The sequence below is a fragment of the Bombus impatiens genome, unplaced genomic scaffold (genome assembly GCF_000188095.3).
Source record: "Bombus impatiens unplaced genomic scaffold, BIMP_2.2 scf_0481, whole genome shotgun sequence".
Lineage (NCBI taxonomy): Eukaryota > Metazoa > Arthropoda > Insecta > Hymenoptera > Apidae > Bombus > Bombus impatiens.
In genome coordinates, this window is record NT_176900.1 from 451158 (window position 1) to 462982 (window position 11825).

An 11825-nucleotide genomic window follows, 5' to 3' on the forward strand; every position below is an offset into this window, starting at 1 on the left:
CATGAAATTTAATTCGATATTTCTTGAAATAATTTATAAGTTCAAATTGTTTTGGATTATATATTTTATCTTATAGTATTATTATCAAACATTTGCTTCTATAAGTATTTAATTGCATAGTACTGCAATTTTTTCAAACAGGTTATAGACTACAAAATATACATATTCTGATGAAAAAAACCAATTAATCAGTGCTATTCATCTGTCAGTCTGTGAGACATAAGTGACGCATTGTAACGGTTCTATAATAAAACAAATTAAGTAAAATGGTATGTATTTAATAAGATATAGTTACAAATATCAAAATTAACGTCTTTTAAAATTTGATCTACTATCCTTTTTTCCTATGTTTAAACTTTTTGCACTTTTTCTTTTACTTTGATTTTTTTTAACATTTGCCCTAAAATAAATAAAATAATTACTTATAAAAGCATTATTATGTATGTTTCTAAAAATAATATAATGATATGTAATATTTTATTTTACCTTACTTTAATAAAATATACTTACTCGTAACGCATTTTTTTCACAGCTTTCTTGCTTGTATTTGTTAAGTCAGCAGCAAATGAAGATTTTGGCCGTTTTAGCGATGCTGAAATCGAATTGAGATTATAGAAAAAAAAGATAAGATCCAATCTTTCATAATTAAAATGAATAATTTACTAGATGAATAAATTACTAGAACTTACCTTTTCTATTAGATGAAAATTTATCATTCTCTACAACTGTCCGGATTTTATTTTGTTTGTTCTTTCTCTTAGCTAGTCTTGCTTGGTATGCTGCAATTTTTTCTAATTCTTTTTTGGCTCTATCCTCTGCTGTTTCCTGTTTAGGTTCTTTAGATCTCTTTTTCTTTTCTTCAATTATGTTTGATGGCTCCTTGTTTTGTTTCTGCCCTTTATTTGTGTTTTGTTTTTCAGTCAATGATAATTTCTCTAAAAATGATATAAATTATTTTGATAATGTGTACATGTATTCCATGTGAAATTTTGAATAGCTACAATTTCAAATACGAAAATTAATGGATTGAAAATTACCTTTTTCTTCTTTTCTTTCTTTCTGAGTTTGGAACCAAGTTCTTTGAGTACCTTTATTACTTTCATTTTTTAATAATTTTTCTGCTCGATTTGCTTGATTTTCTATCTTAGCTAATTCCCTTTCATTTCGTTCTTCTTCTAAAATTTTATTTACATCGGTTTCAAGAGACTGTAATTTTTTAGAATATTTGTCGATTATATCAGGAAGTATTATTCGATTCTTTACTGGATTTTTTGCATTTTTAATAATTTCTTTAACCAAAGAACGTTCTTGTTCTCCAGCTAGTGATACTGACACTCCAACACGACCAGCTCTAGCTGTTCTCCCAACTCTAACAAATAAATAAATAAAGCAATTAATTTTTTTTATATTGGGTACTTGTAAAAATTCACAATCAAATTAAATATTGATACCTATGAATGTAATGTTGCATGGTAACTGGCATTACGAAATTAATTACAGTTTTTACCCCACTAATATCTAAACCTCTTGCAGCAACATCTGTTGCTAATAAAATATCTATTTCTTCATTTTTAAATTTTGTTAAATTTTCTAGACGTTGTGGTTGTGTAAGATTACCATGAAGTTCTCCTACCTATCAAATTATATATAATAATGATTTAAAAGATTACCTTTTACTTTTTACTGCAAACTTCAATATACTTTAATATTTATTAGAATAAATTATATTTTAAATACCTTGATGCCTAATAACCCTAATAAAATGTGTAATCTATGAGCTTGTTTTTTTGTTTGCACAAAGACCATGACATGATCATGAAAGGTTCTACAAATTAGGGCCGCCAAAATTGCCTCACGATCTCCTTCTCTTTCTTTTCGTATCCTATATTAAAAGTATATAAAAAATGAATATATACATACATTAAACAAGAACATAAACATGATCAATTAATTGCATAAGATATAATTTTACCGAATAAATTCTTGGCGTAAATTAAAAGCAACGTCTTGATTGCTATCTACAAAAACTTTAACTGGTTTATCTAAAGATACAGCAGCCAAATCTTTCACTTCTTCAGTCATAGTAGCTGAGAATAAAATTGTTTGTCTGCTTCTTGAACATTGTTTTACTATGTACTTCATCTGTTCTGCAAAGTATTCATCTAACATCCTTATAAATAAAAAAGTATATGTATATAATCTTCCAATTATAAATTAATAAAAGGAATATAAAGCAAATAGTCTTTTTTCATTTACCTATCTGCCTCATCTAATATAAGCACTTCAATGCTGTCTAATGAAAACGATGGCGTATTTCTTAAATGATCAATTAATCTTCCTGGAGTAGCTATTACTATATCTGGATTCTTCCTTAATACAGCCTCCTAATTTTAAAGTAGTAGTAAATTAATAAAGGATTATTTCTTAGTATAGTGTTCATTTACTAATATTTAAGTTTTTCACAATATATCAACATACTTGAACTTTCACATCTAAACCACCAACAGATAATCCTACTTCAATTGTTGTAAATTGAGATAACTGTTTTGTAACTTGATACACTTGCACACCAAGTTCTCTTGTTGGAACAAGTACAAGAACACGAGAAATAGAAGGACCATCTAATGGCCTATATAATAATCTTTCTAGTGTTGGTAACATATAAGCTGCAGTTTTACCAGTACCTGTAGCAGCACAACCACATATATCACGACCCATTAATGCAACAGGAATGGTAGCAGCTTGTATAGGTGTTGGATGCACAAAATTCATGGCTGTTATAGCCTTTAAAGAATATGTATTATGAATTAGATATTATATTAATATATATATTAATAATCAAATACTAACTTAAAATCTATGTAACATAATATATTGATATACAATACCTTTAATAAAGGACGCGACAAATTCATTTGGTAAAATGTTGCATGAGTTTCTATATTTGAATATTCCTCAAAGTTAATTGTTTCTTCATCATTTTCTTTAACAACCACTTTCTTTTTGCTTTTCTTTTCTTTAGTTTTAAATATATCTAAAATAAAACATTTATATTTCTTTAATCGAGTTTACATTATAAAGGAAAAAATATTGTTACCTTTTCTAAGCTCGTCTTCTGATAAAGATAGTTCATCATCTTCTTTTTTAATTTCAGATAAGTCTATATTGGATTCGTTATCTATTTCATTCTGAAGAAAGAATATATAAATATAACGTAATTGTTGTATATGTAATTGAAACAACTAAATATATAAAGAGAAATAACATCAAAGTTATATAGGTATATATATGTACTTGTATTTTAAATTCGGATCCTCTTTTAATTCTTTTAATTTTATCATCAAGTTTTGTCTTAGCTTTTCGTTTAATATACTTGTTTAAGTCATTCCATGTGTCTTTATTGTAATCGGAAATATCATTTACAAATTGAAAATTGTTATCGAAATCCTTATTTTCCTTTTTCTTTTGTTTCCTAGGCTGAAACTACATTAATTCGGAAATTTTTATTTTTCCAAAATAAGAATCATACAGTAAACAATCATCTTTCTAATTGAGTAAAGTTGTACTATTTAACCTAATATAATTTGTTAAATTATGTCTTACATCATCTTCGACATCAGAATCTTCAGAGAAATTTGGCACTTCCTGATCATCTTCGATTGTTTTTATTAAATCACAATTAGTATCCATTTTCAACAACAAATACACATATTACAAAACCATGCACAATTCCTAATACTTCAACCACGTGGAACATCTACTGTATATATGTAAGTATGTAGTAACATCTCTCTATATGTATATATATGGATGTATATGTATATGTATATAAATAAATATATATATATATATACTTATATATATATATATATATATATATATATATATATATATATATATATATATATATATATATATATATATATATATATATATATATATATATATATATATATATATATATATATATATATATATATATATATATATATATATATATATATATATATATATATATATATATATATATATATATATATATATATATATATATATATATATATATATATATATATATATATATATATATATATATATATATATATATATATATATATATATATATATATATATATATATATATATATATATATATATATATATATATATATATATATATATATATATATATATATATATATATATATATATATATATATATATATATATATATATATATATATATATATATATATATATATATATATATATATATATATATATATATATAATACCGATATATACCGATACGAATTAGAAAATTATAATTATATAAGTTTCCACTAATAATATCATAAACAAATTATAACGAAATACGTATAATATGTATAGCTTATTATTCATTAAATTAGCATCTTAATTTCAAATATACACTAATGGCATATGAATTCAATTTGTTGAATCTATTATACGCAATTTTATGATTTCATTTTAGCTCTTATACTCAACATAAAAAGATGTATAAAATATGTGATATTGAAATATTATATAATAATAGGATAAATTTGAGTATCAAATAATTTGTATTAGAAGAGGTATTAGCAGGTATTAGTAATTTCAGTTTTAGTAACTTTAATTTTCTCACATTGGATGAACAGTATGCTTATTCTTATTACAGCGTTATTACAGCGTAATATTGGCGCGAAACTTCTTATGTTACGCGTTTCTTTTCGATTCCACGTTTCGCACATTATTGGACTAACTTTAACGCGAGTGATTGAATGATTGAGTGATATTACCATGGGCATTTTAGGTTTATCAAAATTAATAGCAGATATAGCACCAAGTGCTATTAAAGAACAAGAATTAAAGCACTATTTTGGTATGTAGATAATCAGGATAATTCGGAATTTTGAATCATTTAATTATCAAAATTAATTATGAAAGGAATATTTTACATTTTCACTTTCCATTCTAGGTCGTAAAGTAGCCATAGATGCGTCTATGTGTTTATATCAATTTCTTATTGCAGTACGGAGCGAAGGAGCTCAGCTTACATCTGTAAATGGTGAAACAACAAGGTATATATTTTGACAAATAATTACATATGAATACATATTTTGTATTACTTTAATATTTTTTATATTATAGTCATTTAATGGGTACATTTTATCGAACAATACGTTTAGTAGAGCAAGGAATAAAGCCTGTATACGTGTTTGATGGAAAACCACCGAACCTGAAAGGTGGAGAATTAGCAAAACGTGCTGAAAGAAGAGACGAAACACAGAAGTTGTTACGAGCAGCAGAGGAAGCTGGTATTTCTAAATATTAGATTATTTCATGTTAAAAATGATTTGTGTTTTTTCTTCATTTGATTTATTATATAGAATGTCTGGTAACCATAAGTTATCACAATACAGTTGAATGGAAGGTGATTCTACATTAAAAGCTAAATTGAAAATATACAATAAATGTTTTTCATATGATGCTTTCTTTCTGGGAAAGTTTTGAAATCAAGTTTGAAAATTTGACAAGTATACTTGGATTAATTTCAGGTTGAACAGGAGTCAAACTGCACGTAAAAATAGAACAAAAATATAGCTTTGCTTTTGAGAAGAGTAGATTTAAAAATGTATCACGTGTATGCACTGGACCAGTTCTTTACTAAACATGTTCAAACTTTATTTTCTTGTAAATGGGGCATATTCCTTTAAATGGAAAAATTCCATTTCACATTTTTGCCTTATTTTCGCATGTAGAATAACCTGCTACTGATTATTTATTCATATTTAGTTGATACTTAGTGAAATTCAAGTACACTCAACAAAATTTCAAGCTTGACTTCCTCGGAAACAAAGCGTTATATGAAAAAATTTTATTGTGTACTATCAACTTATTTTTTCACGTATAATGACTTCTTATAATCAGGGTCTTCTTAGGTCACAGTTTTGAATTGTACCACCAGTTGCAGAACACCCTGTATATGATAATTACGTCAATTTATATATCATATTAAAAACTTATGTCATTTTCTAGGAAACGCAGAGGATATAGAGAAATTTAACAGAAGATTAGTAAAAGTTACAAAAGAGCATGCAAAAGAGGCTAAACAGTTATTGCAATTAATGGGCATTCCTTACATTGATGTAGGTAAAACAAGGCGTTATAAATTTTACTGTAATACATATATTGATTTTATAGGCTCCATGTGAAGCAGAAGCTCAATGTGCTGCTTTGGTAAAGGCTGGTAAGGTCTTTGCAACCGCTACAGAAGATATGGATGCGCTTACTTTTGGATGCAATGTTTTACTCAGGCGATTAACATTTAGCGAAGCAAGAAAGATGCCTGTACAGGAATTTCATTTTGATAAAGTATTAAAAGACCTTGGATTAAATCATGATGAAGTATGTAAGATCGATACCTTTATTGTATACAAGATATAAATAAAAATATTTATTTTCTGGCCATTAATAACTTGTTATTTCTGCTTATTTACAGTTCATTGATCTTTGTATAATGTTAGGTTGTGATTATACAAGTAGCATTAAAGGAGTTGGACCAAAAAGAGCTATAGAGTTAATTAAAACACATAGGTCACTTGAAAAAATTGTTGAAAACTTGGATACTAAGAAGTTTCCCATTCCTGAAGACTGGAATTATAAAGAAGCTCGATTATTATTTCAAGAACCTGAAGTAACAGATCCTGAAACGATTGATGTAAGTATAACATTCTATGTATAGTATAACATTTGTAAATGATTGGAAATATTTATAAGCATTTTAATTTTTGCATAAGCTGAAATGGACAGAACCAAATGAGGAAGGGTTAGTAAAATATTTATGTGGCGATAAGCAATTTAACGAGGAAAGAGTAAGGAATGGTGCAAAAAAATTATATAAAGCACGAAATACTTCCACTCAAGGAAGGCTAGATACATTCTTTAAAGTATTACCAAATCCAAATCCTCAAAAGCGTAAAGTAAATATAAATAACGGTTTTTAAGATTACACATTTTTTTTTAATCTACTAAATTTATCATATTTTAAAACAGGCAGAAGACACAAAGGGAGCTGCTAAAAAAAATAAGAAAGGAACAACAGGAAAACCACGTGGAAGGCAGCCAAAATAATTGTTCAAAGTACTCATACTTTTTTCATTTTTATGAGTGCTATATACTGAATCATTTATAATATTCAACATATAAAGTCATTATAAATAATTCTGAATGCATTTAGATAGTTTCATATTTATTTCATAAAATAAATTATAGACATTCGAGTAATATTTTTCATTTTACATACATCGTCCAATATTCATGACTTAACTTGTACACCCTGTTACATAATTCCTTTTCATTTATGTATTCTAGTAAATTACAATTTGGAACTATATGAATTATGTAATTACGTATATAAAGTAAATTTTATTACAATATTTATTCAGTCTTGGTTTTTGCACCATGTGTATTTATTGTACAGTTTTATTAGGTGTATAGAGATTATTTTAATGTTGGACGGTATTTGGCAGTGATAGGAGATAGGGATGTTGTTTATAGTATGTATTGATAAAAGAAACTGCGATATTTATATAACTGAAAACTTTTATACATATAATATTCAATTGTCACTGAAATGTTATTATAGTACTGCCGATAGCATTGGGATCTAATATATGATACAATGCTTGTTCAATATTATGAGGTCCATACACCCTGTCTACAACCATCTGTAATTGATCAGCATCAACTAAATCGCATAGTGCTTGTAAGTATGTTGCGTTAATCTTTGAACCTTCTTTCCATTGATGCATATTAAATCCAAGCACGTACTAAAATAAATATCGAATTTGAAATCAAATTGAACAATAGAAAAATACTACGTATATAATTTCATTTACCTGTATTAGTAACTTTATTCGTACACATCCAGCAAATATGCTTCCAAATACAAGACCTAACGAGTCAGACGTTAATTGTTCGGGAACTGTAGAGACATAAAAGCCATAAGATGCTAAGTGCTGCTTTAGTATACGTTCATTAATTGGTTGACCCCCAGTATAAAATATAGTATCAAATCTAAAAATTTATTGATCGCTTAACACAAGTAAATTTAATATATCGTTAAATAATTGTTATATTGAACGTACTTATCATGTAATTGTAACTCTTTTTCTATATCTGAATTGTCTAATGGTATAACATCGTCTGCTCCTAAAGCTTTTGATACAGGAATTGCATTCTGTTTACACATTGTAACTACATGTCCACCCCATAGCTTAACTAATTGAGTTAAAATACAACCAACAGGTGTATTTCCACCATATATAAGTACTCTATAGGATATTTACTTTAAAAAGTAATTTCTACATACATATAATAATAAAACTATTTGTTTATCTGCAGTCGGACCCCCTATAACGCAGACTAAAAATAATACCACGGTCCCCGTACAACGTGATTAAGAGTTGAAAATGCAAAAATAGTTAATACTGTTGAGCGATAAGAAGGGGTTGTTTACAGTGTGTATCGTGGAACGTATGTTATTTTTTCATATTAAGAAAAGACTACAGATTTATTTAGTTATAGTTTCTTGCGTTCTTGGATTCGAATAACGCGTAGTCCGTATAACACGGAAATATATCTCGCTTTATAGGGGGTCCTACTGCAATTATTTATACCGTTTCCCTTTCGCATTGCCTTCCTGGATCGCAGATCTATTAACTAAAGCATCCCAGGCTAAACATCCATTGTAGGGAAGACTTGCAGATGCTTCAAAGGTAAAAAGTTTCGGTCGTTTAACTACTTGAGTTTCTGGGACAACTATGTATTCTGCCATTGTACCAGGAGCCCACGAAGGTACAGCTAAGAGCACTTCATCTCCAATGTCAAAATTAATAACACTTTGTCCTATACCTATCACTATTCCAGTACAATCTCTGCCCAATGTTACTGGGAGTTCTTTGTGTTTCTGAAAATGAATAAGTAACGCAACTTAAATATAAGTAATACGATAAAATGGAGCATTTTAATTTACGTACACCGGAATTGAGGAGTCTTCTGTAAATTTTGGAATAACCATAACAAATCTTTGTGTCAACAACATTAACAGAAGCTGCTTTAACTTGTACTAATAATTCGTTAGATCTTTCGATCATAGGCATTTCAGCATCGTCTATCATGGACACACCCTATATTGTTTATAATAAAAATATATTTGCTTTAGTAATATTGCTTCAGTTATATACTTACATTATTTAGTCGCATCAACTTAAGATTATATATTCTTTTACGCGTCAATGTAACTTAATATAATACCTCGATACCAATGTAATGGTGACATATTATAGCTTTTATATGATGCATATGATGAGATACGTGCCCCCAATTAACTCCAGCATAATAACCAAGTAAAGTACCAACAACTAAACCTGTTAGACTAAATGCAAGTTCCCTTTTGGACGCTAGAAGAAGAATTATATTTTCATTTTTTTTCCAATTAATATTAGTATTAAATAACGAAACGTTAAAATTTATTTTGCTACCTCCGTTGGTATATAAGCTTTTTATTTGTCTGTAAAGTATTCTGACATTAAAATGTGTATTATAGTATCGATGTTGTAATTGTTCCCAAGCATTTTCAATCCAAATAAGTATATGTTGTACAATGTCTTTGACATTTTGCATCGTTTGGTTCTCATATAATTCGTAAAAAATTTGACGTGCTTGAGTCAACCATGTTATGACCCATTGTTGTCCTTGTTGTGCAAATAACGATGTTTGAATCTTCTCGCCAACAAAAAATTTAACATATAATATCGAAGATGAAGAGCCGAACGTCAATTATATCTCATTTCTTTGGAAACTGATATGACAAATAATCGATAGCGATATATCTTTTAATTTATTTATAAATTAAAAGAAAAAAGGAAGATAAAACAGCTGATAATTTTGATGAAAAATTACAATTACCTGAAGTGTCTCGACCTGATTCGATAGATGAAACCAAATTTCATCCATGATTTTGTAAACAACTGGTTTGACAGTTCAGATCTAATAAATCATTTTATATTGCACACTGTTACAACGACCGGTTAGCTGAAGATGCAGCACAGTAGTTATATAAATAAACGATTAACACATTTCGTATAACTCAAAATAGATACCAAGTTTCTATTTCAAAGTGTGACTGCGAAAACATTGGAAGTTATAGTTTTCAAATCGCTACGTTATGCATTATGTAAACGTCGTCGGCTCGATCACGAGGCGACTTGGAAAGGGATTTTATAAGGAATGATAACAATTGATGAAACGCCGTTTGCTGTGGAACGAGATAGGTTAACTCGAGTCGCATAAATTTAACGCAAATTCGTTTGTTTTCTGTGTGATATAACTCGTACGACGATTGTTATGAAATTTTGTCACGTGAGATAAAAGCACGAGTGCTAGCGAAATCTCGCAGTTTATTGCTAAAAAATGGTTTTATTTTTGTCAACAGGATAAAAAGTAACGCAATAAACAAAGATTATTTTAAAACGAAAATTTTGGTATTCATATATACACGTATGATAAAAGATTTATTTATACTAGTTGATTGTGTAACATCAATGTTTTGACACAATTTTCTAAAGCATCAAATATTTGTTTGTAAGGAAATTATTTGTGTTTTGATTTTATATAATGTATTTTACAGATTATAAAGTTGACTTTTAAAGAGAAACAATTTGAATATGTTATACAATTATATCGTATATGTGTGCGTATATCATACCTTGTTAAAGTTTCAGTTACTAATTTGCATATTTTTCACAATACATTTTTTTATGGTTGTTGAATGAACAACGATCGTGCGATCAGTACGTATCATACATGTTCTCGCAATTACTCGTTACTTCTGACACAGATCATGGCATGACACAGATCAGCGCATAGGTATTTTAAATATCTTTAAAGTGACATACTTTATCGATCAGTAAATTTTAGATCAAAGCTCAGTCGATAATATTATCAGTATAGTTATCGATATAGTCGTGTTTTATCGTTCATCGATAAAGTCGAATCGCGGTAAGATCAACGATTAGTATGGTAGGGCACTGTGCTAGAGTCCTGTATCAAGACCCGAGTCAATGGCACAGTCGGTACCACGGAGTCGGTGGTATGGATGAAGCTGCGGTTGGTAAAGTAGTTACGTGTATTTTTAAAGCGTTTTTAAATTGTTCATTAGATGGCAATATTTTAGTTTCGTATAGAATTGTTTGCGCAGAATTTATATAATCCCGGTTGGAACGTAAAAAGTAATCATTACTCTAACTGTATAGGAAACTAGATATTTTAAAAGATACCAAAAAACAGATTTGTAATTTAATATTGCTCGTATAACGTACGAACGTTAATCGAAAGACTAAAAATATACTTTCACCAATTATAGCTATATTTCTATATTTTTCTATTTTTTTCTTTATTTTACTTTTTTTTATGCGTTTTATTTCCGTAATCGTTATCCGCGTAATTACGCAATCTCGTTGTCCCTCGAATCTTCCTTATTCTTTGTACGAAAAAATTAACAATTCGGCAAGAAAAATGTTTTATGTCTCTTTTATCTCAACAATGTGTTCACATATATGCAGAAATACCGAACACGTTAATATTCGAATGTTATATTACGCATTGTAAAATGCTGATCGAATCGCGCGAAATCGTTCGATCGGGCGGAAGAAGCGGGTTTTCGAACGTTTGCAAAGATCGTTTTCGACATGTACCTACGCGTTCTACGTGTGTTTCACACGGTGAGTTCAAGGCTCGTGGCACATTAGCAAGTTGGTAGC

The 11825-nt window shown here is 28.3% G+C and overlaps 3 protein-coding genes across 6 annotated transcripts; 1 reads left to right on the forward strand and 2 right to left on the reverse strand.

Annotated features, from left to right (window-relative positions):
* Positions 1 to 262: 262 nt before the first annotated feature.
* Positions 263 to 3791, reverse strand: LOC100746266 (probable ATP-dependent RNA helicase DDX27). The gene is made up of 13 exons (XM_003490900.4): positions 3604 to 3791; positions 3295 to 3483; positions 3098 to 3188; positions 2889 to 3034; positions 2479 to 2784; positions 2257 to 2384; positions 1973 to 2170; positions 1738 to 1882; positions 1452 to 1633; positions 1038 to 1369; positions 690 to 935; positions 511 to 592; positions 263 to 400 (listed from the first exon to the last, which is right to left on the reverse strand). Exons 1-13 carry the CDS (start codon positions 3688 to 3690, stop codon positions 307 to 309), a joined length of 2226 nt encoding a protein of 741 aa, XP_003490948.1. The 5' UTR covers positions 3691 to 3791; the 3' UTR covers positions 263 to 306.
* Positions 3792 to 4668: 877 nt separating this feature from the next.
* On the forward strand, positions 4669 to 7443 carry LOC100746385 (flap endonuclease 1). 2 transcript variants are annotated; one of them, XM_003490901.4, is made up of 8 exons: positions 4669 to 4882; positions 4979 to 5081; positions 5152 to 5318; positions 6040 to 6149; positions 6205 to 6408; positions 6503 to 6721; positions 6801 to 6983; positions 7057 to 7443. In XM_003490901.4, exons 1-8 carry the CDS (start codon positions 4801 to 4803, stop codon positions 7132 to 7134), a joined length of 1146 nt encoding a protein of 381 aa, XP_003490949.1. In that variant the 5' UTR covers positions 4669 to 4800; the 3' UTR covers positions 7135 to 7443. The 2 variants fall into 2 exon arrangements, with proteins under 2 accessions (XP_003490949.1, XP_012243122.1); XM_012387699.3 differs by having other exon boundaries at positions 5033 to 5081.
* A 144-nt stretch (positions 7444 to 7587) lies between these two features.
* On the reverse strand, positions 7588 to 10924 carry LOC100746504 (reticulon-4-interacting protein 1 homolog, mitochondrial). Of its 3 annotated transcripts, none has more exons than XM_012387698.3 (9): positions 10772 to 10924; positions 9973 to 10189; positions 9546 to 9786; positions 9319 to 9464; positions 9042 to 9191; positions 8682 to 8971; positions 8151 to 8336; positions 7902 to 8079; positions 7588 to 7832 (listed from the first exon to the last, which is right to left on the reverse strand). In XM_012387698.3, the coding sequence occupies exons 2-9, from the start codon at positions 10018 to 10020 to the stop codon at positions 7629 to 7631; spliced, it is 1443 nt and encodes a 480-aa protein (XP_012243121.1). In that variant the 5' UTR covers positions 10021 to 10189; positions 10772 to 10924; the 3' UTR covers positions 7588 to 7628. The 3 variants fall into 3 exon arrangements, with proteins under 3 accessions (XP_012243121.1, XP_033177596.1, XP_024224589.1); XM_033321705.1 differs by having other exon boundaries at positions 9973 to 10098; positions 10772 to 10917; XM_024368821.2 differs by lacking the exon at positions 10772 to 10924 and having other exon boundaries at positions 9973 to 10721.
* Between the last annotated feature and the right edge of the window lie 901 nt (positions 10925 to 11825).

What these genes read in the sequence shown, in the direction of transcription:
- LOC100746266 (XM_003490900.4), bottom strand. Translation starts at nt 3,690, where the DNA reads ATGGATACTAATTGTGATTTAATAAAAACAATCGAAGATGATCAGGAA. An exon ending in GTTTAGATGTGAAAGTTCAA is followed by an intron (nt 2,385 to 2,478) that starts GTATGTTGATAT and finishes CTTTAAAATTAG; the next exon opens with GAGGCTGTATTAAGGAAGAA. An exon ending in AGAAAGAAAAGAAGAAAAAG is followed by an intron (nt 936 to 1,037) that starts GTAATTTTCAAT and finishes TATCATTTTTAG; the next exon opens with AGAAATTATCATTGACTGAA.
- LOC100746385 (XM_003490901.4), top strand. Translation starts at nt 4,801, where the DNA reads ATGGGCATTTTAGGTTTATCAAAATTAATAGCAGATATAGCACCAAGT. An exon ending in AGAATTAAAGCACTATTTTG is followed by an intron (nt 4,883 to 4,978) that starts GTATGTAGATAA and finishes TTTCCATTCTAG; the next exon opens with GTCGTAAAGTAGCCATAGAT. An exon ending in GTAAATGGTGAAACAACAAG is followed by an intron (nt 5,082 to 5,151) that starts GTATATATTTTG and finishes TTTATATTATAG; the next exon opens with TCATTTAATGGGTACATTTT.
- LOC100746504 (XM_012387698.3), bottom strand. Translation starts at nt 10,020, where the DNA reads ATGGATGAAATTTGGTTTCATCTATCGAATCAGGTCGAGACACTTCAG. An exon ending in AAGCTTATATACCAACGGAG is followed by an intron (nt 9,465 to 9,545) that starts GTAGCAAAATAA and finishes TTCTTCTTCTAG; the next exon opens with CGTCCAAAAGGGAACTTGCA. An exon ending in GAAGACTCCTCAATTCCGGT is followed by an intron (nt 8,972 to 9,041) that starts GTACGTAAATTA and finishes ATTCATTTTCAG; the next exon opens with AAACACAAAGAACTCCCAGT.